The sequence below is a fragment of the Xiphias gladius genome, chromosome 24 (assembly GCF_016859285.1).
Source record: "Xiphias gladius isolate SHS-SW01 ecotype Sanya breed wild chromosome 24, ASM1685928v1, whole genome shotgun sequence".
Taxonomy (NCBI): domain Eukaryota; kingdom Metazoa; phylum Chordata; class Actinopteri; order Istiophoriformes; family Xiphiidae; genus Xiphias; species Xiphias gladius.
Window position 1 is genome coordinate 22144197 of NC_053423.1, and position 25677 is coordinate 22169873.

Sequence of the window (25677 nt, forward strand, 5' to 3'; positions counted from 1 at the left end):
TCAAATTATAGGTCAAAGTAGCTAAGCATACATTTACAGAGCTGCTAGACTCTTGGTCTTGTTCTTTGATAAATCAAAAGTCTAACTTTTGAGTGATCGTGCACTGTTTGCTTCTTGATACATTGGAAATCGCTTATAGTGATCACGGTCACAGTGATCAACCGCCCAAATGGATCAAAAAGCTCGGGACAGAATCATTAAAATGCAAATGCTGTTTAAATAATCACTTATAGTAATCAAATAGTCCGCTTACAGTGTTCATTTTGGGTCTTTTCATAAAAAAAGAATTTAAAACTTGTGGCATACTACTGCAAGCTGTCATATGTAATGTAGTGCAATGACCGTCCCTGCCTGCTCTTCCAACATGAATTAACTGTGTGTCAATGTGTGTGTGTGTGTGTGTGTGTGTGTGTGTGTGTGTGTGTCAATGTGTGTGTGTGTGTGTGTGTGTGTGTGTGTGTGTGTGCGCGCGTGCGTGCGTGGCTCAGTCAGTTATTTTGCCCTCCCATTCCAGCTCTGCTTGTGTTTTGGGACTTTTACGGTGTCTAATTATCGTCCCTGCTCTCTCACAGCAGCACTAATGTTACGTGAGTGGAGTGCAATGCTTTCCCCCTGACCATTCGGACTAGGCTTGGAGCAGGAGAAGGCCACGGCGCAGTTTATATTATTTTTTCTTTAAATCAGTAAATAGTGAAGCTGTCCGTTTCATTACTTTATATTCATGTAATAAACATACAAACGTCAATTGGATGGTAAGCTGCACGAGAAATAAAGACAAAGAAAAAAAGGAAAAAATTGGTTATAATAATCATCATCTTATCGTGAACAATTTGGAACCGTAAAAATGTGATCACTATAAACGGTTTCCAATGTACTTTCATACAATGCCCCTGTCTGTCAATGTCATCCATCAACACGTCTCCACATGTTTTGAGTTCTTCCCCAGCAGGCTCCTCCAGACGAGAGAAGGGTCAAAGAAAGACACAGAAAGTAAATCTGACCACTTCGACGTCACCCCCGGAGCCATCAAGCTTTGTTATCTTGTACTTCAACTCTGGCGGTTCAAGCACAGACTTGAAACAAACTAAATCATCCACATTAACTATTACCTAAAGCAACTACAATACGACACCAGTGTTCAGCTTGGGTTTTAACATGAAGTTAGTTCAACAAACGATGTCTGGTAACACTGAAACTTAGGCTGCAGGGCAAACAGATTGGGATATAACAGCACTGGCTGGTAGCACATATCAATGTTCCTCTTCCTCTCCCTCTAAGCATGGATTTATTCACTGCTATACCCTGATGATGGCAGCCAAGTGATCTATTTTTTTTATTTTCTACTTTGCTGAATACATTAGCAAAAAAAAAAAAATCAATAAAGGCTTCTAGATCCTGTTGAATTTTTGGAATTCATGTCTCACCAGCTGCCCAGGTTTTGTAAACATCTTCTCATATCTTGACAAACTGCTGCTGAATATTTTCAGATAACGTTGGGAAAACATCTGTTTGGCTCTCTATATCTTCTCAGCTGTTAACAATAAATGAATATTCAAGTGAGACAGAAATAGTTTATGCGGCAGTTATTCTGATGTGTGTGTTGTTTTGACAACTCGTTACTGGCTGTTAGAAATGTTGACAAAATGCATTAATTTAAGCTTTAGACTGATTTAGACCATTTAAGCTTGAGAGCCTAAAATGTAGGGGAAAAAACCAAAGAAAAGAAAAGAAAGAGAACAAAAAATTGGAAATAAATAATAATTTTTCCAAAGCAAAAACTGAAAACTGAAAACACATTTTTACTTCTACACCCAGCTCAGACTTGCCTCTGAACACATATAAAAGAGAGCCTGGAGGCCTCACATTTCAAGATTCTTTGTGCTGCTGCATTAAACTGCAATTTTACTGAGTCAATGCTCCTATTTGAGGGTAAGTGTACACTCCTTCATCTGTTATCAACAACTCAGCAATAAAGCAGGTGGATGTTGTTCCATCTGTTATTGTAGTTTTGGTGCATTTGCTGACAGGTTCTCAGTCTATGGAAGGTAGTTCTATTCTTTATAGTCATTTTAGTTGTCTTATTTAGGTTATCTTTTCCTGCCCTGAAGGCCCTCCTTAAATGAGGACGTCAATAACTCTGGAAGTCAAGGTATTTTCTACTCAATTAGGATGGTTTATGGTTTTGGAAAAAATACTAATAAATATACTGAACAAGTACTGGCTGCGGTGTGTCGTCAGTGCTGGAGCCTAAAAAGGCACTGAGCACTGCCCTGGTAGGCCAAGGGGATTGCTTCTATAATTTCTGTTTAACCTTTATTCATGCAGAGAAAGTTTGCTTTGCACACACGATTTATTCGGAGCAAGACCACGTTTCTCACTCTTACACAAGTTTTCACCTGGGAGCTGCCCAATACAACCACATTCTTATTGCTGTCGACCACTTAGCAGCCGACTGGAGCTGCTGGGATCATAATGCTTTACTGAAGAACACATGAACAGCAGATGCTGATTTAGAGGAGAGCATTTATTCCTATGTTGACTGGCTGGAACCAATGAATCACCTGCACGAATGGATAGAAAAATGTAGTTTTAGTCATGGAAAGCTTTCTCAGATGGAGAACTGCCTCACAGATGTCTCATTAGCTGAGGTTACACACAATAAAAGCCGGAAATCCTTTATTAGACAAGAAGAATACTGGTGGCAGTGATTCCCTTCTTAACTAAGACCATGACACCACAGATAATGGAAAACTAAGGTTACCAAGGCGTCTAAGGGTTGAAATGGTTTGCTTTAGGTTTACTTGGGAGCGTATCTAGTCTAACTAGTTATCCAGGTAACTGTTTAACCAAATTCACAACATGCAAGCTGCAGTTTCCAACATAAGATCTTTTCCTCTTACATTAATATTGAAGCATTTAGCTAATCAAAGCAAATGCTAAACTAATGAAACATGCATGAGCATGTAAGAGCCCTGCAGGAGTGGAGAGTTTTCCTACAACTGGCAAGCGACAACCATTTGTGAACCATGACACAGCCACCATTTGCAATCTGCATGAAGGCAGTGGTCGCAAAGTGCTTTTGTAAAGCAGACCCCAGAGTTACTTTCAATGTGTCCCAATTCCATACTAATATTATCAAAATACTGACTGTAGTATAAACTATGTATACTTTCACACTTTTTCCTAGCATGAGTACCTCTCTGACCTCTATAATAGTATAGTGCATATAGCACGGTGCCTTGTGAGACATACTGACACCTAACATAACCCAAAAATCAAGTAATTTAGTGTGATTGTCCGCATTTTTTGCATACATAATGCAATTACTAATTACAATATATATGTCTACTTTAAAACAGTGGTCATGTAAATAATAAGAACTTATGTACTGTACACTTAAAAAGTGACACAATATTGTCATTTTTGTTGACTGAGCATACTGCATGCTTGAAAAGCAGAATTAGAATATGGAGTATGAAATTTGGGACACTGTTTAAGGTTAAGCCAAATTTTTTAGGCAGTGGCCAGATTGCTAGTATTCATTTTATTGCCTGCCTGTTGCCTTCTGACTTCAGTTATGTTAATGTTTGGCCGGGGGAAAAAAAGAATTAAAAAAAACAACTCTTTAGCTCCAACCATCATCGTCAACTCCAACACTGAGTCATTTCTGGCTGAGAGAAATGCTAGCAGAGGGCACACTCCAATCTGCCACTTATTCACTCTGTTGATGCGTGGACTCGAGCCAGTGACCCTTCGGTCTGTGGTCCACTACTCTAACCTCGGGACTCTGACCACCTTCCTCTTCAAATTCAGAATAATGTGGACAATTTTTCACTCTGAGGGCTTAAAAACTCTTATAACAGGCTACTGATCTACTAGACTCTCCCTCACCTGCAATTGTATTTCTGTCCTGCTGGCCATACTATATCCAACGCAGTGTTATTGGCTACCATTCATTTTGTATGGTCCCTATCCAAGACAATATGATATCACAGCCAAGTGAGTGATTCTTTATTCACACCCCAATAAGTGGTAATAAGATTGTCTGGCAGCAGTGCTGTATCCAATAAGTTATAATGCGATTGGCTGTCAGGATTATGCATTCATACTTAAATAAGTTGTGATATGATGGGGTGCTGGTGGTTCTATATCCAATAAGATGTAATATGATTGGCTGCCAGCAGTTGTGAATTCAATAAGCTCTAAAGTGATTGGCCCATATGGATTCTATATCCAATAAGGTAAAATGTGACTGTCTTCCAGTGACTTCGAGACAATTAGTTCTCCAAGTGCATTTTTTAATGGACGAGAATGTGTCTTAGAGAGCTTGGCACAGCTGCAGCTCCAGACAAAAGGTGAGTCAGCGAGCTTTCCAGCAGGTATTTCCCTGCTCGGTGCCAGCAGCAGTAGTTTAGGAGGCTTAGCCCATATCCATCTGCAAGCCCGCCAGAACATCTCTCTGTGTTTTCTCTGCAAGACAGCCAAGTTCTGCATCTCCTGTTTGCTCTGTTCTCTGCGAGAGAAGCGTCCAGAGTGGATTTTGTATTGTTGTGTTAAGGTTTACTTAGAAAAACTACTGAGGAAAATATTACTGGCCCAGCTGGGAGGACACATTAAAGGAACTGCAAAGCACTTCTTTCCATGAACCATAATGGCTGCAACAACTGGCCTACTGTAATGAATTTATTTTAATTACTGTTTGGATATTGTACAGCATCTCCACAGTGACTTACAGGAGAGTCTATGTGTACTAGTAGATAAGGAATTCCCAAACCCACATTTGAGGCAGGAACAAATTAACTACACAGAGTCACCCACCTGAATGCATGCTTTTGATTCAATCACATATCCAGCTGTCTCTCAGTTCTTCTTTTTATTGTAGTGGGACCAAAGAAATAAAATGTCCTGAAATAACATCTAATTTGTGCAAGAAGAAGAAAAAAAATAGGGCCCAAACATCTCCTACATATTATCCTGTCTAACAAAAAATATATAATAAAAAAGGAAAAAGAACCAGGCAGATTGCATTAAACTGAATAGAATGGGAATTCAGTAAATACAGCGTTTCAGTTCAAAGTGTTTAATCTCAGATAATTTCTTGCACCTGCCATTATGCTGAATGTATGCACTCTTTATTGTACAAGCACTAATGGTACGGACTACATACTGTAAGCACAGCACTTTCATATTACAATCAAGGGAACTGCTGTTATTCACACTAGAGCATGAAGCCTCCTCAGTGCCGTTAACTGCAAAAGAAAGACACCAGGCATCTGATTCCTTCGTAAGTGGAGTGCAAACGGGAGGACATGTGGGTGGATGAATAACACCAGCTGTCTCCAATTACAAACAGGATACGTCACCGGCTAACAGCAACTAGGCATCCACTCGCTTTCAAAAATCAAAAAACCGAGATAACTTAAAGCGGTTCTCCAGATTTCACATTCTGGCCAGTACTTCCTGAGTGTTAGCGGTGGTGCAGCCTGTTGATAAATGGGAGTTAAACTTTGCAAAGAATAAAAGCTAGTAGGTATGTAGGTAAGGTATCAGTAATTTCATATTATACTACTTCTTATTTCTACTTGTACTTCTCCCCTCAGACAAAATCAAGACAACTGCACTCTCAAAACACTATGCCAGGCCATAATTTAAAATTGTTTGAGTTTTTTGTCTGTATGCCCACAGGTTTTAAACCCTGGGAAATATCTACATATATACTGAACATATGAACGCATAGAGGAGAGAGCCACCATTCCAGGAATATAATGTCGATATACTGAACCTTATTACTGACACAACATACTGATAGAGTGACATGAAGAAAGTTAATATGAATGGATTTTGACTTCTCCTGTTATTATTCTTTCTCTTACTTTTATTTGGAGGATAATTATGATAATCAAATTTTGGATCTCCCATAATTAGGTGGCTTGGAGGAATGTAAACAGGAGGTATAATGTTGTCATGCAGTTAGCAAATAACCTGTGGGCTACAACTGGAGCCCCATTTTTTTTCACCTATATTTGTGTACATTTTGGCAAATTGTCGGCATTTAAAGTATGCAAAATTAACTATGAGCTATTCCTGTTTGCAATGTCGCCATGGATGTACAGACAGCTATTACTGGATTACTTTGATAATTAAAAATGTGATGATTCTAAGGCAATGTCTGGAGTTATAAGGAGCATCTTTTTTCTATGATTACTAAAAAATTAATGGACATTAATTGATGGACATCGGTCACAATGACATCCTCGGAAAGCGTAAGTCACTCTGAATCTAAAAAACTGTGTAACATGTCTGTGTGTTCAGATTCGACTGAGTTATGATTCAGAAAAGGGGAGCGACATTCTACTACAACACTTGCAAGTCTGATCCAAACGTAGTGAGAAACAACGTTGATGTCTCCATTCATCAATGAATTAGACAACTATAATCAATGTGATATGGATTTAAAGTCTCAGTATATCAGTCACAATTAAAGTTAGAAGCCAAATTCCTCAGAGAGAAATTCTAAATTATCTGATTGTTTTCCACTCCTATTGGGTAGGTTTACAGTACATGCACAAGAACAAGTGTGAATACAAGGCTATTGCAATATAATGCTAACTGCCTTCATATGATTTTCAAAATAAGGGTCCTCAACAAGTAATTTATTAAATTTCAAAATTAGATTTGGCCAAAGCAGACCTAATTGTGATTAAACTGAAATTAACTTTAACTGTTCAAATACTGTATGTAAACAATGTCAATGTTAGTCCTGATGATGCGTTTGTGTACAGAAATGTATCTAATAAACTCCTTTCACGCTGAACCACTCACCAGGATAATGCAATGTACAAGACTATGTTGTGCAAGCAAGTCCATTACTATTACCATGGTACCACGGGATATCACTGTGACATCACTCTCTTACTCAATTGACTCAGCTGTTAAATAAATCCACATTACCTCCAGGATTTTGTGGCTATATGAACCCATTACCTAAACATGAGTTCCATCCAATGGGAACCTCTTTTATAGAAAGCAGTGATAAGCAGATGGCTAGGGAGGCGCTTTGTCAAGGTTGATGTAACCGAACAGCTTTTGAAAGCCAGTCTCCAGCACAGCTCTCTTTTGCAGAAGAGTTGAAATACTGTTGACATTTTGGTTTCCTAGCCCTTTACATGTGAACATGAAAAGTTGAACTATAGAGCAGCTTGTTGTTTCTCTGAGAGTTACAAGTTTACGTAATGTTATGTGAACACATAACAGCTCTCTACTCACCAAGCATGATGAGGGTGGTCGTCCCTTGTTCGTTTCCAGAAGGATAGGTGGCGTACTCACAGGTATAACGGCCAGCATCGGACATTCTTAGGTCAGAAATCCTAATGGACGGGTTCTCCAGACTGTTGTACAGGAAGACAACTCGGTCTTTGAAAGCCAAGTTGGGGAAACTCTGTCCGTAGATTGGGTGGTATACAGCAATATTGTCCCTTTGGCCATCGGTGGGTTCCCATATCCAAGACACCTGAAAAGAACCGTTTGTGAAAACCAGTAGTTAGTAGTTGGATTCAGTTACTTTGTGGGCTATAACTTGAATCCCGTTTTTCTTCTCAGTCTATAGTTTTGTACATTTTGGCAGATTGGCTAGTAGTAGTTATTGTTTGCAGTGTATCCATGGTACATACAACTATTACTGGCTTACTTTAATACTTTGAAGAAAACTTAAAAACGAGATGATTCTGAGGCAAGTCCAGGAGCTACAAAGAGCGTCTTTCTTTCTATGAGTTCTAAGCAGATTTATGGATATTTTTTCTGCAAAGGACATCAGAGATAATTGTATCCTTGGAAAGTGTAAGTCACACTGAACCTAAAAATGTGTGTACCATGACTGTGTGTTTAGATTTGACTAAGTTATCAGTCCAAGGAGAAGAAGTGGGGATTTTAGCCACACACTGAGGCAATTTGGTGGGGTTATAAAGCACCTTAATTGCCTCCAGGAGCTGTGTGCCACAGCCGCTAATACAGCTCCAACTGCTGATCGTGTTGGTAAGTTGGCCAGATCAACAGCCTACTACAGTAACTAACATCTCGTTGTTTTCAGATCACTGGCATGCTCCTGCCCATTTCACCTCACTTTTAATAAACAGACCATCGTGCAGCAGCAGTATATACTGTATATACACACACAAACAATGATTTTCCGACCTTTCTCCGAACAACTATTAAAATCTGTTATGTGCCGTGAAACCTGAAATAATTTCACTTACGGTTGGAAAATGTCAAACTCAATTAAAGTTGTCTGAGTAAGGAGCCAAGAATCTATTACAAGATTAAATTAAAGGTCTCTTAGACTTGCAAACACTCTGATGGACCCCTTTGCCATTATAGAGAACACAATTTGGAAGAATGTGATCTTACAGGCTTTTCTTCTTAAGATTTCTGATATGTAAAAGATATTGAAATCTCTTATGGCTGTATGAGATTGTACCACAGGAGAGAACACTGTGATGTTATAACAAATAGATTTTCTTTTCTTAAAGAAAGCAGAGAGGGTTGAAGTTTGCACGGAAGAAGACAGGTTGTAACCCAGATGTCAGCAAAAATTAGTAGATGAGACTGCCTTGTCAGCTGTAGATTCTAGGGAAAATATCAGAGGGAAATTTAGCCTGTCTGCAATTTCAGTTTTTGTATGTGAACAAATTACCTATTGATTCCATCCACAACAATTGAACTAGCAAGTATCTCATAGTGTTTTGCTTTAGTCTACTTGGTGTGTGATAATACATCAGAACATTATGTAGACAACAGTTCCATTGGTGTCATATAAGCATATAAGGGTCTTATGTTCCCCAGATTTTTATGACACATAATGGGAACATGACAAAGGGTCCTATGTTCCCCAGTTCTACATATGTGCTCTCCCAGGGTCCTATGTTCCCAGGGTCCTATGTTCCCAGGGTCCTATGTTCCCAGGGTCCTATGTTCCCCATCTCTGTATTCACATAATATGACACGGTCTGTTCTGGGAACTCTTCAAAGGGGTTTTCTGTTCCCCAGAACTGATGTATGGCTCTCAATATAATAGTCCTACACTCGAGGGGAACTTATCAAATGGTTGGAGTTATGGAATCATGAAAGGTCATAGCTTGCTTCCTTACTTTGGGTTACGGTTGGGGTTACGGAAGGACCCTGGAAACATAGGATCCTGGGAACATTACAAAGTGATTATTTCGTACTGCATCATGTTAAGAGCATTTAACTGGCGAAACACGAGTTGACTTTTAATCTGATGTACTCACAGGAAATGCAATCTGACCTTAGCGCTTAGCGCTATCGTTCATAAAAATTGCTTCTACAAAACAAGACAACGGTCGTTTTTGGCTTTTTTTGACAGCAGACATTGCGGGAAGTAATGAAACAAGAAGGAGCTATTAAATGGAGATCTACAGGCGACACGCTGCACACCTCCAACTTCTCAGCAAGGTAACTAACTCCTTTCACTGTGCTCTGCTGTTCGCAGACTCATGTCGCGTGCAGCATTAAATCAGATCAGGGTTGCTCAAAGAATGATAGAAAAAGGCCAAGTATTGCCTGACTTCTTTATTAAATCAACAATATTTTGATTGGCCCTTTAAACACTGCTCAGAAAGACTTGACTTTTAAGATCACATTTCATTGCATATTACAAAGGTAATGCAATTCACAAGTGAGACTGATTGCTGTCGACTAATGACCTTTAGTTGGGTGATAGCTACACCTTAAGATTCCTTTCTTAGCTAGCACTGTTAAAGGAATATGTAACATTTTGAGTAATTTGATTTATATGCTGTCTTGCTGGGAGTTAGATGAGACGTTTTATGTCAATTTCCTCTCTGAGCGCTGAGTAGACATAGTGCTCCTGAAAGTGTTTAGCTTATCTTCGAACAAAGACTGTTGCTACACATCGAATGCCTTTAAAAAGAGACTGAAAATGTGCGCAGTTATCCCATTTTCAAGCATACCCGACTTGGACTGTTTCCCCCTGCTTCCTCACTTCCCTGAGCTACCTCTGCTGCATGCAGTCCCCAAGCCCACATATTGCTGCTTCATAAATAACTAAAATGTAAATTATCTGCTACTTAAACCACAACAGTCAAGTTTTCATTCAAATTTAGCCCCAATTTAAACCAAATTTCCAGAAAACAGGCAAAAGAAAATGCAAATTAATCAGCGTGTCAATCCACCATTGTTATGTGAATATTAAGAGTTGGGTCATTGAAATAAACAGTTGGCGGCCATTAAATCACCGCAGAGATGATGATGCAACAAGATGATATACTTAAAAAAGCACCTGTTAAACCTCAAAAAAAAAAAAAAAAAGAGGTGGAAAACGTAATTGAAATATGGCTTTTTCTTTTTGTTTCATGTATTAATTTGAGGAAGGTTACAGTCTCCACACCGTTCCACACAGATCTGAAGTTTTTGTCTGGAGTAATTTTTCGTCTCCTCAGTGGAGCTTCCATTGCACTGTGTCACATTTTGCTTTAATCGGCACACCAACTTTTCCACCTCAGCCAAGAATAAAAACTTTTTGGTATTTCATCTCTTTTTAAGTTTTTAAGTTTTTTTTATGCAAAAATTTAAAATGTGTATGAAAACAGGTGGATTGGAAACACTGAATGACTTCTAAATTTCTACAATACACATATTAAGTGTGAATAAGAGAGATTAGAAGTTAGCTGGTCCTAATACAGTTTCATGCTTCAAGTGCTTAGAGTATTCCTCAAATTTGTACCACAAGTTTCTTTATTGGCATGTCCTTATTTTGTCTGCAGAAAGATCATAGGGGAGGGATTGATCGTTATGACCACCAAATAAACCAGTCTTCTCCCCACATTTTTCCAATGAAGTCGATCCATTTGGAAGAACCACATTTTCAATCCTACTTTGACATTCTGAGCTTCAGTGCTTCCAAACCGACTAAAAACACAATGCTGTTTTCCATCAGCCAACCTGCGTGAGCTTGGTTCGGCCTCCTCCTCCTTCGGCCTCCATGAATTGGCAGCTTAGTTCAACTGACTCCGTGGGATATGCCTCCAGCTCCTCCTCGACTCGCACTTTCTGAGCCCCAATACCTAAAGGCAGGTGAAAAGGAGACGAATGGGAGAGGTGATCATGCAATCATCCACAAAACCAATATTTTTTTGAATAAATAATCATTTGTTTGTTTGAACTGAAGCTAAAAGAAGAACAAACAGACTAAAAGGGAGAAGGTGGAGACAGGGAACACTCTGGTAAACATGGAGTATGAGAAGTATTTCATTATCAATCCGGTATTATTTTAACAAATTTGCTGTGATTGATGTTTTTCCCTCCCACTCATTTTGTTTTTGTCAGAAGGGAGGAATGGCCTCCTTAATTAGCTCTAGATGATTTTAAAACAAGGGTACACAGAAGCATGACAGAAACTGAGAGAGAAACCAGAAACAAGTTCATTGAGGAGGAAGAAAATCTGAATCATGAGTCTTTGATAACAAGCCTCAGGCAGAGTCTTAGCCAACTTCCTTCAGCTAGGCTCTCCTCATTACAGAAAAGCTTCTCCACCAGGAGGCGTCGCTAGGGGGCGAGCCTCTAGGAACACCACAACAGCTCGGATGCTGCTTCTTTAATCTGTTTGAAATTCAGTTGAAGGCACCTGCGTGTCTTTGCTTGAGCATGAAAAACAATGTTGAAAGAGCATGGCCGGTCAGACAGGCCAGCACAGGTTCACTGAAAACAAGCCTGGAGAGCTGCCCTGTCCATTCAAACTTAAAAGGAGATGAAAGGCGCCTGGTCAGAGCCAAGCAGTAGCAAACAACGTACAGTACCTGCTGACCTGCAGGCCGTGTCAGAATACTGAATTTTCTTATCATTCGTCTCTTATTCTGCAACTGACTGACTCGACTGTGTGTTTCAGTCTACTGCTGACGCCAAAATCATGAATCATATATATACATGTATGTTTGTATGTAACATGATGACGGTCAGCCCTTGGCGATGGATGATGGCATTGTCCATCGGCCCAACCCTAGCCTATACACAGTATAACCAAACAAATATAACTAACAAATTAAAGTTGCTGTATAAGATTTCTTGAAATGAATGAACTTCAATAAACTTGTAATATTTAGAATCATGAGAGGGTGACGAGAGAGAAAATGGCTCAAACAGAATAAGTAAGAAAAACAAAAAGAGAAAGGATCAGAGAAGGCAAAAAAGACAATTTATAATCCTTTGTTAACGCAATCTAGACCAAAGCCACAGCTCAGTGTGTTTGACAGCTTCCACAAACAATGGTACAAGACTTCACGTGACATTTTTAAAGAGTCTTTGACTGTTCATGCCTTGGAATGAAGTCATTTTGCCAAATCTTCTCTCCTCCACCTCCCCTTGCTCTCTGCCCTCTCAGCCAGTGTCTGTGCCTTTAAAGATATAATTTTTGCAAGGAGCCCTCCTCTCACTCTCTCCACAAGAAAAAGGGATAAGCACTCACTAACTGCTAGTTAGCCCCGGGTTCTTCCAGTGCAAAAAGCCTCTTAGCGTGTGAGGGATTGATTAGGACAATATGTTACATGTCACAGCGTGGAGGTGGCTGGGATTTAGCCTGCAAATCAGCTGTAAAACACAGTCACACCAAAAAAAAAAAAAGAGTGTGAATTGTGTGCGTGCTGGTGTTGGCTGTTTTGAATGTACAGCAAGCGTGCATCCACGAGTCCGCCCATGTATGCAGGAATGAATTTTGTGTGTAAGGAAGTTTGTATGCCTAGCAGCGTGCGTGCTTGTGCAATTACTGTACATCTGAGTGTGTGTGCGTGTGTGTGTGCATAAATCAGACCATCTCATTGTAATGTGAGTACATATGAGACTGACTTAGTCACTGAACCACAGCCTCGACCGTGAGGGAGACAATGGGCTGTCAAAGCAGTTATCCATTCCCACTATAAGACAGAAATGCATACACATGCAGAACACATAAGTGCAAACTACTGGCTGCCAGGCCAGTTTTTCCACAGCCTGAATCAACAAGAACAGCAGCTATGAACTGAGTTCACTTCCGTCTCCATTATTTGCTTCTGCCTCCATCGCATTCTTCTTCGCCTCTTTTTTCCTCTCTTATGCACTAACACACAAATTATTTTCCCCTAATTAAACACATGAACACACAACTCCCACTATTCATTAAGAAGCAGAAATGCAAAAATACACACACACACACACACACACACACGAACGCACGCACGCAAACACGCACCAGACAGTCTCACCAAAGCGATGAATCACAAACTTTCTGGTTATTCATAGTGGTCAATGAAACATCTTCTGTGACGCAGGGAAAAATAATAAAAACTGAGACAGAGATGAAAAGACGTGATGATGGAGAAAGAAAAAAGACTAAAAGAGCTAAATTCTAAAAGAGAATAAGAAAGATGGAAGAAAAATGTATGGCAAAGGATAAATGCAAGAGTAACAGAGAAAGAAGCTCCGGAGGAAGATTTATAAGAGTAAAGTGACTAACTCAGAGAGACTGAAGGCGATAGAGCTGCAGCGGGAGACTAGAGGAGAGAATAAAGAGGAATGACTAAAGAACCATACAGAGTGGAGAAGAATAAAAAGGAGGCCACAGAGTGGGGAAGTTTGAAATGGCAAAAAAGAGATATGAGGAAGGAAAAGTAAAAACAGTGAAGGAGTGAACGGAAGGGAGCAGAGAGCATGAGATCAGATCAGAAATGATTCATTTCCTCAGAGCCTGACTCCAAAAAGCCCCGTGGAGACTAAGCTGACTGGCTCAGAGAGATGAGACGAGTGTGAAGATAAGAATGAAGGAAATTTTTCTTCCTACAGTTCACACAGACCTACATGACCACCTCGCTGGCAGAAAAGTTGTGGGCGTTTTACTGGGTGGTTTGTTTTTTTTAGGGGCTCAAGCATCTGAACTAATACTTTGTTGCCATTAAATGTTACGCTCACATTAATGTGTTTGACATTGTTTCTATCAGAGAACTGATAGAAACAATGTCCAGAGCTATGAATAAACTTTAGTTTGCTTGGACAAGACAACAGAGCTGTAGACTTGGGACTTGTTGACTTGAGACAGACCTAAGTCACACAAATGAGGACTTGAGAATTGACTTCACTTACATGAGACTTCTCAGGTATGCATTACTTTTGACTGGTTATTCTTAACAATTTTTGACAAAATTTCCAGATTTACATTTTTTGTACATAAAAACTTGCTCTCTTTCTTTCTGCAAGCGGAGGACTTTGCTCGAAGTTTTCAGTAATCCTGCCACCTGCTGATTATGCTTCAGATCAGGCAAATACATTTGAAGTAATTGAAAGTGTTTATGCTGCAAATGTAATAATGGCATTTTTGGATTTTTTTTTTTTTTTGCAGTCCAGGTACAGTTTATATTTTTCCTGAAATTTACCTGAGCACACACTTTCTCCGTCGTTGCAGATTAGGGGCAAACTGTCTCCCTGTGAAATCACATCTAATTGCGGACTGTGGTTATGCTCTTTATTTTTCCCCAGAAGCGTATCGCACATACGCTTGTCCCGCTATCGGTGAAATTGTTGTCAATGCGCCACGATGACCCTTGTCTTTTCATTCCCTTCCATTATTTGCTTGCAACCCCAGTGATCCTACAATTCTCAGCTTATTTTATGGTTGCACTCAGTGGAAGTCACTTTGGATTGGAGCATCGGCTAAACCTAAATGGAAAGTCAAAAAGGGGAGGCGGTTAAATGAATGGCCACACTCTGTTTCCCTCCCAATGCACCAGAGATGAATCACAGTTAATTGACATTTAGAGGCTTGTGGCATTTGCCTGTTTATATGGAGCTTCCCCATGCAGACAGGCACACAGCGCAAGCGTGAGGAATATGCTGATGGGGTGCACATTCATCCGCATTAACATCCAAATCGCATACTTATAGAAGGCAGTGAACCACAGCTGTTTGGTTTGGGCTTTTTTTTTGTCAGTCTGATATAAACTGACATAACTGTCATGATGTCAGTTATGTCAGCTTTTATCTCAGTGATTGCCAACAGCTGTCAAATGCTAATATGGAACAAATGAACACATTTGGAAAGCCAAAGCTTCTGCATGGAGAATTATTTTAACATATCAACGATGTATGATGAGGCTCGTTTTATTTCTTTTTCTCCCTCTGCTCACTCTGACATCAAAAATATCAGATTATTTCAGGCAACATATGTGAACAAATTAGACTAAAGACCAGATGAAAGGTAGCCTCGGGTCTCATGGAAGTATTATTATTTGTGCTTGTGTTTTTCAGCTGTAAAGCTCTTAATTTGATATATTTATTGTTGAGCAAGATAAGAAGTAGTGGAATTAAATCCAATTAAAGGTCATGAGGTATTCAGAAATGACAGACTGTTTACTGGAAAAGTAAAAGGAGTACTTTAATACAAGATTTCTCATGTGTCTCACTAAAGCTTAATTAATGCTTGGTCATTCTTTACACGTGTCTCTCAAAAGAAGTATTTTCAATGGGGGAAAAAAAGGTGTTTCTGACCCAATTTCTTTTGAATTCAGGGTCTTTTACTGTGACACAGGAAACATTAGTCAGCGTCATTGTGACCAAAGAACCAAGCAGACAAAGCACTGACCAAACTGACCAACGCGGGTGGGATTCATGCCAATCAGAAATGCTGATGTGCTAACAGAAACTCTGGGACTCCTCACCAATTCACCTCTTCAGACACACACACACACACACACACACACACACACACACACACACACACACACACACACACACACACACACACACACACACACACACACACAAGCGCTCAAGTTGTCTCCACCAATAAGTAGTTGAGATATTAAAGTTATACATAAATAATTGGGAGTGTGATGCATTTATTTATACAGTTGAGTAGCAAAATGTAAAAAACAAGTCACAAATGATTATGCACAGTTTGGAGAATTTAAGTAAGAAATTCAGTTCTTCAGTGACTCATCCGTATAGTTATGAAACTGGCCATTTAAGTTAAAATTTCAGTGTTCACCCAGAGTGAAACAACATCCGTCTTTGCAGAGCTTGTAGGTACACGGAGTTAACTCCATTTAATCATTTCTCTGTCCTCCAGGTTTTGTCACTCAGGTATAAAGGCAGGTTGAGGTGTGACATACCATCTCTTGTCGAGAGACAGCTGTCGAGGGCGTTGTGCGATCAAGCATAAATTAGGCTTGAAACCACTAATATGCTGCTGACTGTGTTGCTAATAGGGGACAGAGGAGGTTTGGAGGATTCGTGCAGCGAAGATTTTAATCACAGTTACTTGGCACTTTGTAGCTTGTGGCATTGTTGTAATTTTATGTGAAGGAGCAGCGTCAGTAGGAGGATAGACTAGAGTACACTGGTGACAGATACCAGTCCAAATGTGAGACACCAGATATGTTTGACCAAAGTCTGGAAATAACAGTCAAGACGTGTAATCTTGAATTTGAAATGGAGGTAAAATCTACCCAATACATGTTGACTTTGTCTCATTTTTTGTTTGTGTTTTTTAATGTCGTGTGTTAAACACACAATTCTGTGATGATTTGCACTTCCAACATCATTTGTAAAACAGAGCAGAAACAGGATTTATTTTTTGCTAAAGCTTAAACATTGTTTTTTAGCTACATATGGTCTCATTTTAAGTTGATATGGCAAACGTCCTAGCAAACAATTTCCATTTTAAGCAACAAGTAGCTAGAGAGCAACATTGATTTTCATTTGGAGTTGCTTTTTTGGCCACATTGGGGATGTAAGTCCAATATTTAATTCTCCTTTTAACTTTGTTTTAGTCTCCACCAACTCCTGAGGCAAATATCCGCCTCTTTCGCCGCTATTTTCACCACCCAATTGCTAACTTCACCAGTCTGCTAATTGGAGTTGGTCAAGTAGCATACAGTTGGGGTTTCGAGGGGTTTTTTTTTTGTTTGTTTGTTTGTCTTTTTTTAACTGAAAACAATTATTTGGCTGCAACTGAAAAGAGCGATGTAGTTTGAACCAAAACTGCAAAGTGGTGGGCTGCAAAACCAAAACAACGAGCTGAAAGATGCTTAAACGCTCCATAGAGCTGAGGGGAACAACAGAATTTAGTATTAATTCTCTCTGAGTTTGTCACCACACGCAGTCCCTTTCACATACAAGTTCTTATATGATCCACTGTTAATACAAAAATATTGATTTTAGCCACTTTAAGTTTCTGGAGGTACAATCTTTTGAATAAAATCTGCTAAGCCATTCATCACCATACTATTCCTTATCTGTAATAATTGGAGTCATAAGTGAATAATCATGAGTTTTAAACGGTTACAGAATGTGGTTTCAATCACCGTGGGCTTTGATATATGTCTGGCACAGCACAGTCGTTAAACAAGTCAACACCCATTAAAAACTGACACTCATGACATTCACACATGGAAAAAAAAAAAAAAAAAAACACGAAACAATAAGATTCTTCAAATGTGACGTGGAAGAGAAGGGAAGAGACAGAGGACGGCTGGCATTGAGTGACTGTCTCATCCACCACACACCCGGGAGCTAAATTACCGGTAATTGGCATTTGACAGCTCATAATCATGGCATTTTGCATTGGCTTCTCAGTAACAGGACACTGATCAACAATGTGGCGGACGGAAAGGAGAGAGGAGATTAGTAATCACGAGGACGGCTTTGGTTTCACACACACAGCGACCGTTAACTGGCAGTCAAAAGCTCCCGGAATCTGTGAAGACTTTTTTTTTTTTTTTTTTTTTTTTAACCACAAAGATGCTAATACAGCACACATTAATTCCAAAATGAGATACCCACCATTGGAAGATTGAAATTCAAACCCAATCAACAACGGTTGATGTAACGGAGAAAAATGAAGAATTATTCTCTCTAATTTTGCACAGTTAGGATTCAGTTCCAAAACACTGTATTATTCCCCCATCCCTTCACATATCGGATCTCAATCCATCAACGTCCATATCTTTTGCCATGAAAGTTAAGCCAATTTAAGTAGTAGCTTAAGTATAGCAGATGAATCCTTAGTTGTGGCTGCTCTATTATATCAAGAGATTTTTAATGATAAACTTAAGCAGGAAAGGAGTGTACTTTGATTTAACAAATGTTACTTAACTAAACAGTAACAAAAACTGTGATTAAAGACCAGAGCTGGCATTGTTGTTAGTTCTGTACTGAAACATTCATATTCTGGATGAAAAAATGGCTTACTCTGTTGTAAAATGATTGTCAGCATCAAAAGAAAGAAAATAATCTCTAATCACTACACATTTTTTATAGGTACGTTCTTTTGAAAATTTTGGAGACTAGAATATGCCGTTGTATGGTGTACTGAGCTAAATTATGACTTTTAAAAGTAGAATAGGTGTATTACAGGGTGGGAAAGGATAACCTACCCAAATGCAAACAGAATTCTTCAAAATCCAGTGTTGAAAAGAGCAAAAAGTTTTCATATCGCTGCAAGAATTGTTGTCTTGCCGCACATCAGTGACCCTGAATTAACTGTAATTGGCACTGAAAGCTCCTGGTCTTTGCCTGATTAGCTATAGCTCTGACACCATATGTGATGAAAAAGTGAACGGTGTCATTAGAATAACTTTAAATGGAAAAGTGGAGAAGGTGGTCACAGCTGGAAGCACCCTAAACCGTCTCTGCAAATGTGTAACTGTAGCTTTGTTTATAAATGATCTTTGTGATTAGTTCTCTGATGTGATTTCTAAATGCCTTCTCTCTGCTACCGCTGCCTTCTGCAAGTGGAAAGAGATTGTAAAAAATGTAACAAAACAGACCGTCAGGCACGTCCCACGTGAGAATGCAGTTCTCTGAAATGTATTCATGAACATAAAAGTGACATCTTGACTTTCTTTGCATGGTAAGGTACTTAGTAAAAGGGGAACAAAAGAGAGAGTTCTGACTTTGTAAAAACTCCAAGTATGCTTCAAGTCATCTTTTTAGAGGATTTCGCTCTCTAGCAAGGAATCACTCCAAAGCATAAATTAATTGGATATGAGTTAGTGAAAGACAGGTAATTTTATGTGAGAGCAATGGAGGGTTTTTTCATAAAATCTGTAATGGCTTTACTACTTTGAAATCTCTTCTGTTAAACAATGACGTTGTCAATAAAGATTTTCCAATTTCAAATAATAATTTTTTATGTCCCGTAAGTAGAAGTAATACAATTTAATTTTTTTTTTCTGCAATTCATTGTCAAATAGCTATGTGGAGTGATAGACCGAGCTAGAAAGATGAAAAAAGTAACTTTTAATTTCAGTGTAATATTAACAGGCAGCTGACGGCTCAGATAATTGGCATGTTTACACTGTGGGTGGCTTTTCACCGTTATCATGTTGTCAGCTGACAACCCATTAACTCCAGTAATGGTGATTTCTGGGTTTTTTTTTTCTTCTTTTCTGGAATTGAAGGGCCAACGTAATCCTCTATGGGCTGAGAAAATGATTCGGTCTGTGGGCTTATGAAACCGTTTCAAAATCCCTCTGCATTATTTCATGCACAGTGGACTATCTGGCAAGAAGTCCGCTGTTATTCACTTTTGAAAAGTCGGTATTTTGCAGATTCACGTTCACTCACCTGCGTGATTGGTGCATTACTGCAGTTATGCAATGGCGGTGTGCGTGCAGCTGTGTGTGTGAGCCTGAGCTGACTTACCAGTAATGGCTATTTGACGCTAAATGACTTCTACTGTATATAGTCATGTTGAATTCAATTTTTATTGTCCTTTGGATGATAGAGTTCTGAGGGATTTCCCATTCACAGCAGCGCACTTTGCAATATCAAGAGGTTCATGACACTCCACACAATGAACGGGTGGTAGATATGTAATTTAGTTGCACTTTACAAATTGTAGGGGACCTTAATGTAGATAGCTTTCAACTCCAACCTGTTCAGGTATATCATCTATATGCATATCTGATAAAAAATGATCACCTAAAAGCCAAAACAGACAGGTGGCAATGTAAGTTCTGGATCTCCTGCCCGTTATTTGCATGTGCACAATGCTTACCGATGGCGTAAAGGTGTGACTCCAAGTGCATCTCCGTATGGTAACAGGCTACTACGGTATATATATTAAAACAGAACCGAGCCCAAACCCAATATTGTAAAGAGTACGGTCTAGACCTGCTCTGTATTAGAAGTGCCCTGAGATTACTTGTGTTACGATTTGGCGTTATATCATTAAAATCGATTTGACAAACTGCATTTTCAAAGGAAGATGCATTGTTACAGGTAGAAACATTAGACGTAACCTCTTGCACATTAGATGTATCACTCACTCATATGATATTTACTCATACTCATATGATACTCTAGTTTTCAATTTCTACTCTCTAAATACACTCATTTCATATCTCTTCACCTACCATACACAGTTTGTAAAGCCTTTGAGCTTTAGTTTGTAAGCACCAAACCTGAACTTCACAAGCAATAAAACCATCGCTGCCCAACAGCTTTGTATGTCGGTTCTGTGTTTTACGAAGAAGCACAGCCCAAAGCCTGAGAAAACCCTAAAAGAAAGCAACAGAGGCTGCCTCACATTGAGGTGAGGCACACATCATGATAAACTTAAAATGGCACATGACGTTCCACAATACTTCTGCAGTGTTTTGATCTTAAAGGCAACAGTATGAGGAGTGAGCTTCTGACTGAAAATTTGCTGGTTTGAGTCCATGGGTCTTTCTCACAATGCAGGATTGCGGAGTTAACTGGACATGTTTGATGAATAAAACCCAGAACGCCCTTCAAAGCTGGAAAATGGTCTGAAGGGAAGAGGAACTGTTGTTACATGGTGTCCAGGTAACTTTGTAATTCTGCTTTGTGAGAAAAGCCCCTGGACAGACAACAAAAGACTGGGAAAAGTGAACAAGAGAAGCTCTTTTTTCCTTCCGCAAAACACTGCTGAGGTAATCTGCAGCGAGGAATTCAACCCCTTGAAGCAGCTCAGTGAACACTGGTGTAAGACTGTAACTGTTGGGCCCAGGTCTGAATGTATGGGACTGTATAAATATGGATGCAGGCTTGTACGGAAAAAGAAGCATTAAGTTCAGCTATGTCTGTTTGCATGTGCTTTCTCAGGTATTCTTCCTGCGTAATGCACCAAGAGACATTCCTGATTGTATAATCTACAAATGAAAGCCTTCCCACTGTGGCATATGTTTATACATTAAATAACAATAGCGCAAACAGGGGTGTTGGGGTAAAGAACAGGAGGTTCAATATCTCAGGTCTCTGTTTTCAAAAGCCCACCTTTGCTACTGAGGCTCTGAGCTCCTTCTGCACAGCGTACAAACAAAAACAAAGACATGCACTTTTAAAAGGCAATGACACCCAGTATCAACGGTATTGGAGGAAAACAACACATTCAAGAGCAAACACACGGAGCAATTGTACAGAGAGTTCACTTAAAGAAGATTGACTGTGCTCCCATTCAGGGAGGACAAAAGGTTGAGGAAGGGAGAAAGCAGAGCGTGACGCTATCCATATGTCGTGCTGCATTAAAAAATAAATCTCTGTCATATCTTCACAAAACAAAGAATCCACAGCGCCTGTGTCAGTGGCTTTCTTTCCATGCTTCCTTTCGTGCGCGGCCATGTCTTTTCAAGCCCCTGCCATGTTGATCAAGTCTGTACGGTTCTGTTCAGAGTTCCACTGAGGAGTTTGCCTTCCCTATCTGATGTGCTTCCACTGCTCAATATACTTGCATTTTGCTGCTCAGATCAAAGGCCAGCGAGGAATTCATCAAAAGGAATTATTTAAAAAAAGAAAAAAAAAAGGAAAGAAGAGAAGAGGCTCGAGATGTAAGAGATGTAGCCCTGAACAAATTGGATGGTTATCCAATATTGGTAAAAAGGACAAGCAAAGGCAAAGGAGGCACAACAAGTGTAAAATTAAAAGAGAATATTCAGAATTCAAAACAGGAATCTACATACCTACAGCATATGTACAGGAGTGTAACTATGGAACATAAATGTATAGATTACATGATACCACATGATAACTATTTGCTCCAAAAACCACTGAAACAACAACAATATCTGCTCTTAAAGTCCCACTTAAGTTCCCACAGACCATCACATGTTCTGTCCTTGTGCAATTTTGGAAATGAAGGAAATTGGCTGATTGATGCGATTTGACAGAAACAATAACAACTGTACTCTTAAGGCTGAAGCAGACTGACATTGGAAACCAAATGTCAAACTAAAGCCCTGATTTGAAAATACTTATCTAGTGCCGCAACATCCAGTCAATCCTGCTGTGACCTTGTGGAACTTAACCAGAAACTCTAGAAAGTGTGCCCAGAAAAGCATGTCAAGAGACAACTGGCTTGACTACATTCCATCAATCATTACAATCACTACAGACTACAGCGCAGTTTGGACGTGACCCTTCAAACATGAATCGACGATGAATCTTTGGTTTCTAAAAAACTTCTGGAATTTTGATACATAATTTGTCTTTGCAACGAAGAACATATGAGTACAGCTTCGATTTGCAGTATTATAGTGGGGATATCTGTTACAGAAGGTTCATTATGGTGGAAACTAATAATTACAAAAATAATGTACTACCGATTAATCTGCTGATTACTTTTTTAAATTAGCAGATCAACTGTTCAAAGTCCATAAAATCCAGAAAATGCCATCAATACCCATCAAAAGTTCCCAGAGCCCAAAGTAACTTCTCCACATTGCTTGTTGCCTGACCAACAGTCCAAACCAAAAGATACATCATTATCAATGATATGAAACACAGAAAACCCAGCAGCTCCTCACATTGAGAAGCTAGACGCCAAGAGTTATTTTTGATCAATTAATGAATTAAACGATCAAAACTGTGCATTACTTTTCTGTCAGTCAACTAATTTATTAGTTCACTAACTGCTTTAGTGTGACTATGGCTACAGATGACAATTTTTGCCAGGCTGCTCCAGGCACAGGGGTTCTTACAGTTATCTACAAGCAATCACCAAGGTCTGTTTTCTGGTCCCTATTTTTGGTCAGGCCTCTCTTCTGCCACTTAACCTGATATGGCTTTGAGAATGCCGCACAAGTACGTACAATGCCTGTCTCTCCGTTACTATGTCCACCCACACCACGCGTGGGTGTGTTTTGTGCCCCTGTTAGAATCCCATTAGTGACTACTTACATGAAACTGCCTGGTTTCCGGCTACATGATCTGCTTTTTAACTCTCGCCTGGCATACTAAAAGGGTTTATTACTCAAAGAAAACAAGCTCATTGGTTTGTCAGTCTTTGTGTGTGCATGACACATGCAAATCTTGTATTCACTCATGTTCTCAAACCTCCATGTCCAAGTCAGAAACAGTTTGTTACCTCGCTTAACTCAACTATGCATACTTCATAGAACATAATTCCATACCTTCTCCATATCATCAAGGTCCACTTGTCTATCTGGCCCGTGCAAGTAATACGTAAATTGAATAAAAATTCGGACCTGCAACAACTGACTTTAAAAATTGATTAGTCTCAGCCTTGTCAGCCTGAAAAAAATCCCAAAAACAAAGCCATGTGACTGCCAACTGAAGCCATAAATATGCATATTGGTTATTGCAAGGGGAATTTTAATTATCAATTATAGAAGGAAGCCAAGAAACTAGAAACATTTTACATTTTACAGGCAAAAGAAATGTATCACACGTCTGAACCACATTTTATCAGGTTTCACAGGTTAGATTTGTTTTTTAATTTATTTTTCTAAAAATCAAATTGTGACTCATCACTCCTGGGTTGGCTTAGAACGCAAATCACTGATGAGGACGGGTGGATTCCAACAATGGGGGTGGATGTGGCTCATTTCATTTCAAAGCGACGCAGGTCCATTTTAACAAGCACTCTTCAGTAAAACACTAAGAGAAGAGTAATGTGGCCAGCCAAGCACTGAGCCCTAATTACTGATGTTTTCCACCAGAATGAGAAGCAAGTGGCAAAATAACTGGATTACAAAGATGAACACAAATTAATAAAGGAAGATCAGGACATGAACACCAACATTAACATGTTTGCTTCTCACAACGACACAAATCTGGGATGGAAGGGGGACTGGGGATCATTATGTATAAAAACAATCAGTAAGACATTAACAGAAATTAAAATGGTGGTTCTAAATGGGGCCCAGAGATTACTGGAAGCCCTTAAAGTGTTTTCAAGGAATCAACGAAAGAAGGGACAGTTTAGTTTCATTAATATTTAAATCTTCACATCTGAACCCTAATTTGGGAAAGTTGGAATGTCTAATACATGTTTCCGTGTCACCTATTACCAGTGGGAAAATAATGTCCCATTAAAACTGGACTCTGGACATGTCTTCCTGTGTTTGAGACAGTTTGACTTCCTCTTGGCCGGTCAAGAACTTAAGGTTATATGATTTAGAGTTATGTTTCTATCGCAGATAGAATCAAGTATTTTTCATCCAAAAGATTAATATTTTTGCCTCTAGGCCTGTTCAATAATTAATCTACTGCTAAGAGGTAAAACCCTTTGTAATCCAAATTCACCTTTCAGTTAACACACACTGAAAGATCATCACTCACAGGCAGGGATCCTGTTGAGTTGGAGGGCACACTAATCACTGATAAAGCAGGTGATTCTGGTGAATACAGAGCACTCATCCCCACAGGTCCGCCTCTTCCTATGAATCCTCATTACACCCTGAGTCAGTTGTCATAACACTCAAACACAAAGCGTTCGATTCAATTACTGCAGGGAAGAGCCTCCCCCTCCCTCCGAAGCCATGCCTAGGTATCGCAGCAATTAGCTGACAAGTATTATCAACTAATAGATTCATTACTCAATCATCACACACAATGACTGTCTGTTCGCAAATACGATGCAACATTAAGCTCGGCTTAACTATACAGCCATACAAAGACTTGTCAGACTTGTCATTTAACATGATCCTAGACGTCGCAGAATCAGCCAGTATCAATGATCTGTCTGGCCATAGCATTGGTAAAGTCATGTCTGCGAGTTATTTGTAGGTGTGTAATACATTTCAGAACAATCAAACAATCATTAAGCAAGTCATACAAAAAACTGTGAAATTAATCCAACAAAAATAATGATGTACCTCTATTGAACCTTGTGTTGTGTTTTTGTCCTCTTGTTAATGGTTCAAATGCCAAATAACGAAGTTTCTTTGTGGCAAAGTTATTATGTCCCTGGAGTCGCTCTGAAAGTGAGCTAACGCTCCAATTTACAATGCAAAGAAATCTGGGAGAGTTTGTGTTTTTTACTGGCTGCGTGTGTGTTTTTAGATTATGTGGTCTTCCTAACCTGCATCCAGGTGGTGTTGGATTTATGAGCCGCCCAGTTTCCCCCCCAGTATGTGACATGACTGCTTTTACCAACAGGTCAAACCAGAACAGAGCAGCAATCATCAGCAGCGATAAAGTTTATACAAAAACACTGTAAGTGAAACTTTGCCACTAATCTAAAATGTTTAAACTGTCTTTGATAGGTAGATTGCTGGTGGTTTTAAGTTGCTTTTGATTGATCTTTCACTCCTGAAAATCTAATACTGCCAAAGATTACAAGTCATTTCCTAGTCTGGATGGCTTATTCATTATTTGCTAATAAATCGGCTCCATTGTTTTCTCAATTTTCTGACC

At 39.4% G+C, this 25677-nt stretch overlaps 1 protein-coding gene across 2 annotated transcripts in view; it reads right to left on the minus strand.

Moving 5' to 3' along the window:
• pvrl2l (PVR cell adhesion molecule related 2 like) overlaps window positions 1–25677 on the minus strand; it is a 304682-nt gene that overhangs the window by 157358 nt on the left and 121647 nt on the right. For both annotated transcript variants that reach the window (XM_040121387.1, XM_040121388.1), the window contains 2 exons: window positions 10978–11099; window positions 7267–7510 (listed from right to left, as the gene is read on the minus strand). In XM_040121387.1, coding sequence (XP_039977321.1) covers window positions 7267–7510; window positions 10978–11099 — 366 coding nt within the window. The remainder of the gene's footprint in view (window positions 1–7266; window positions 7511–10977; window positions 11100–25677) is intronic.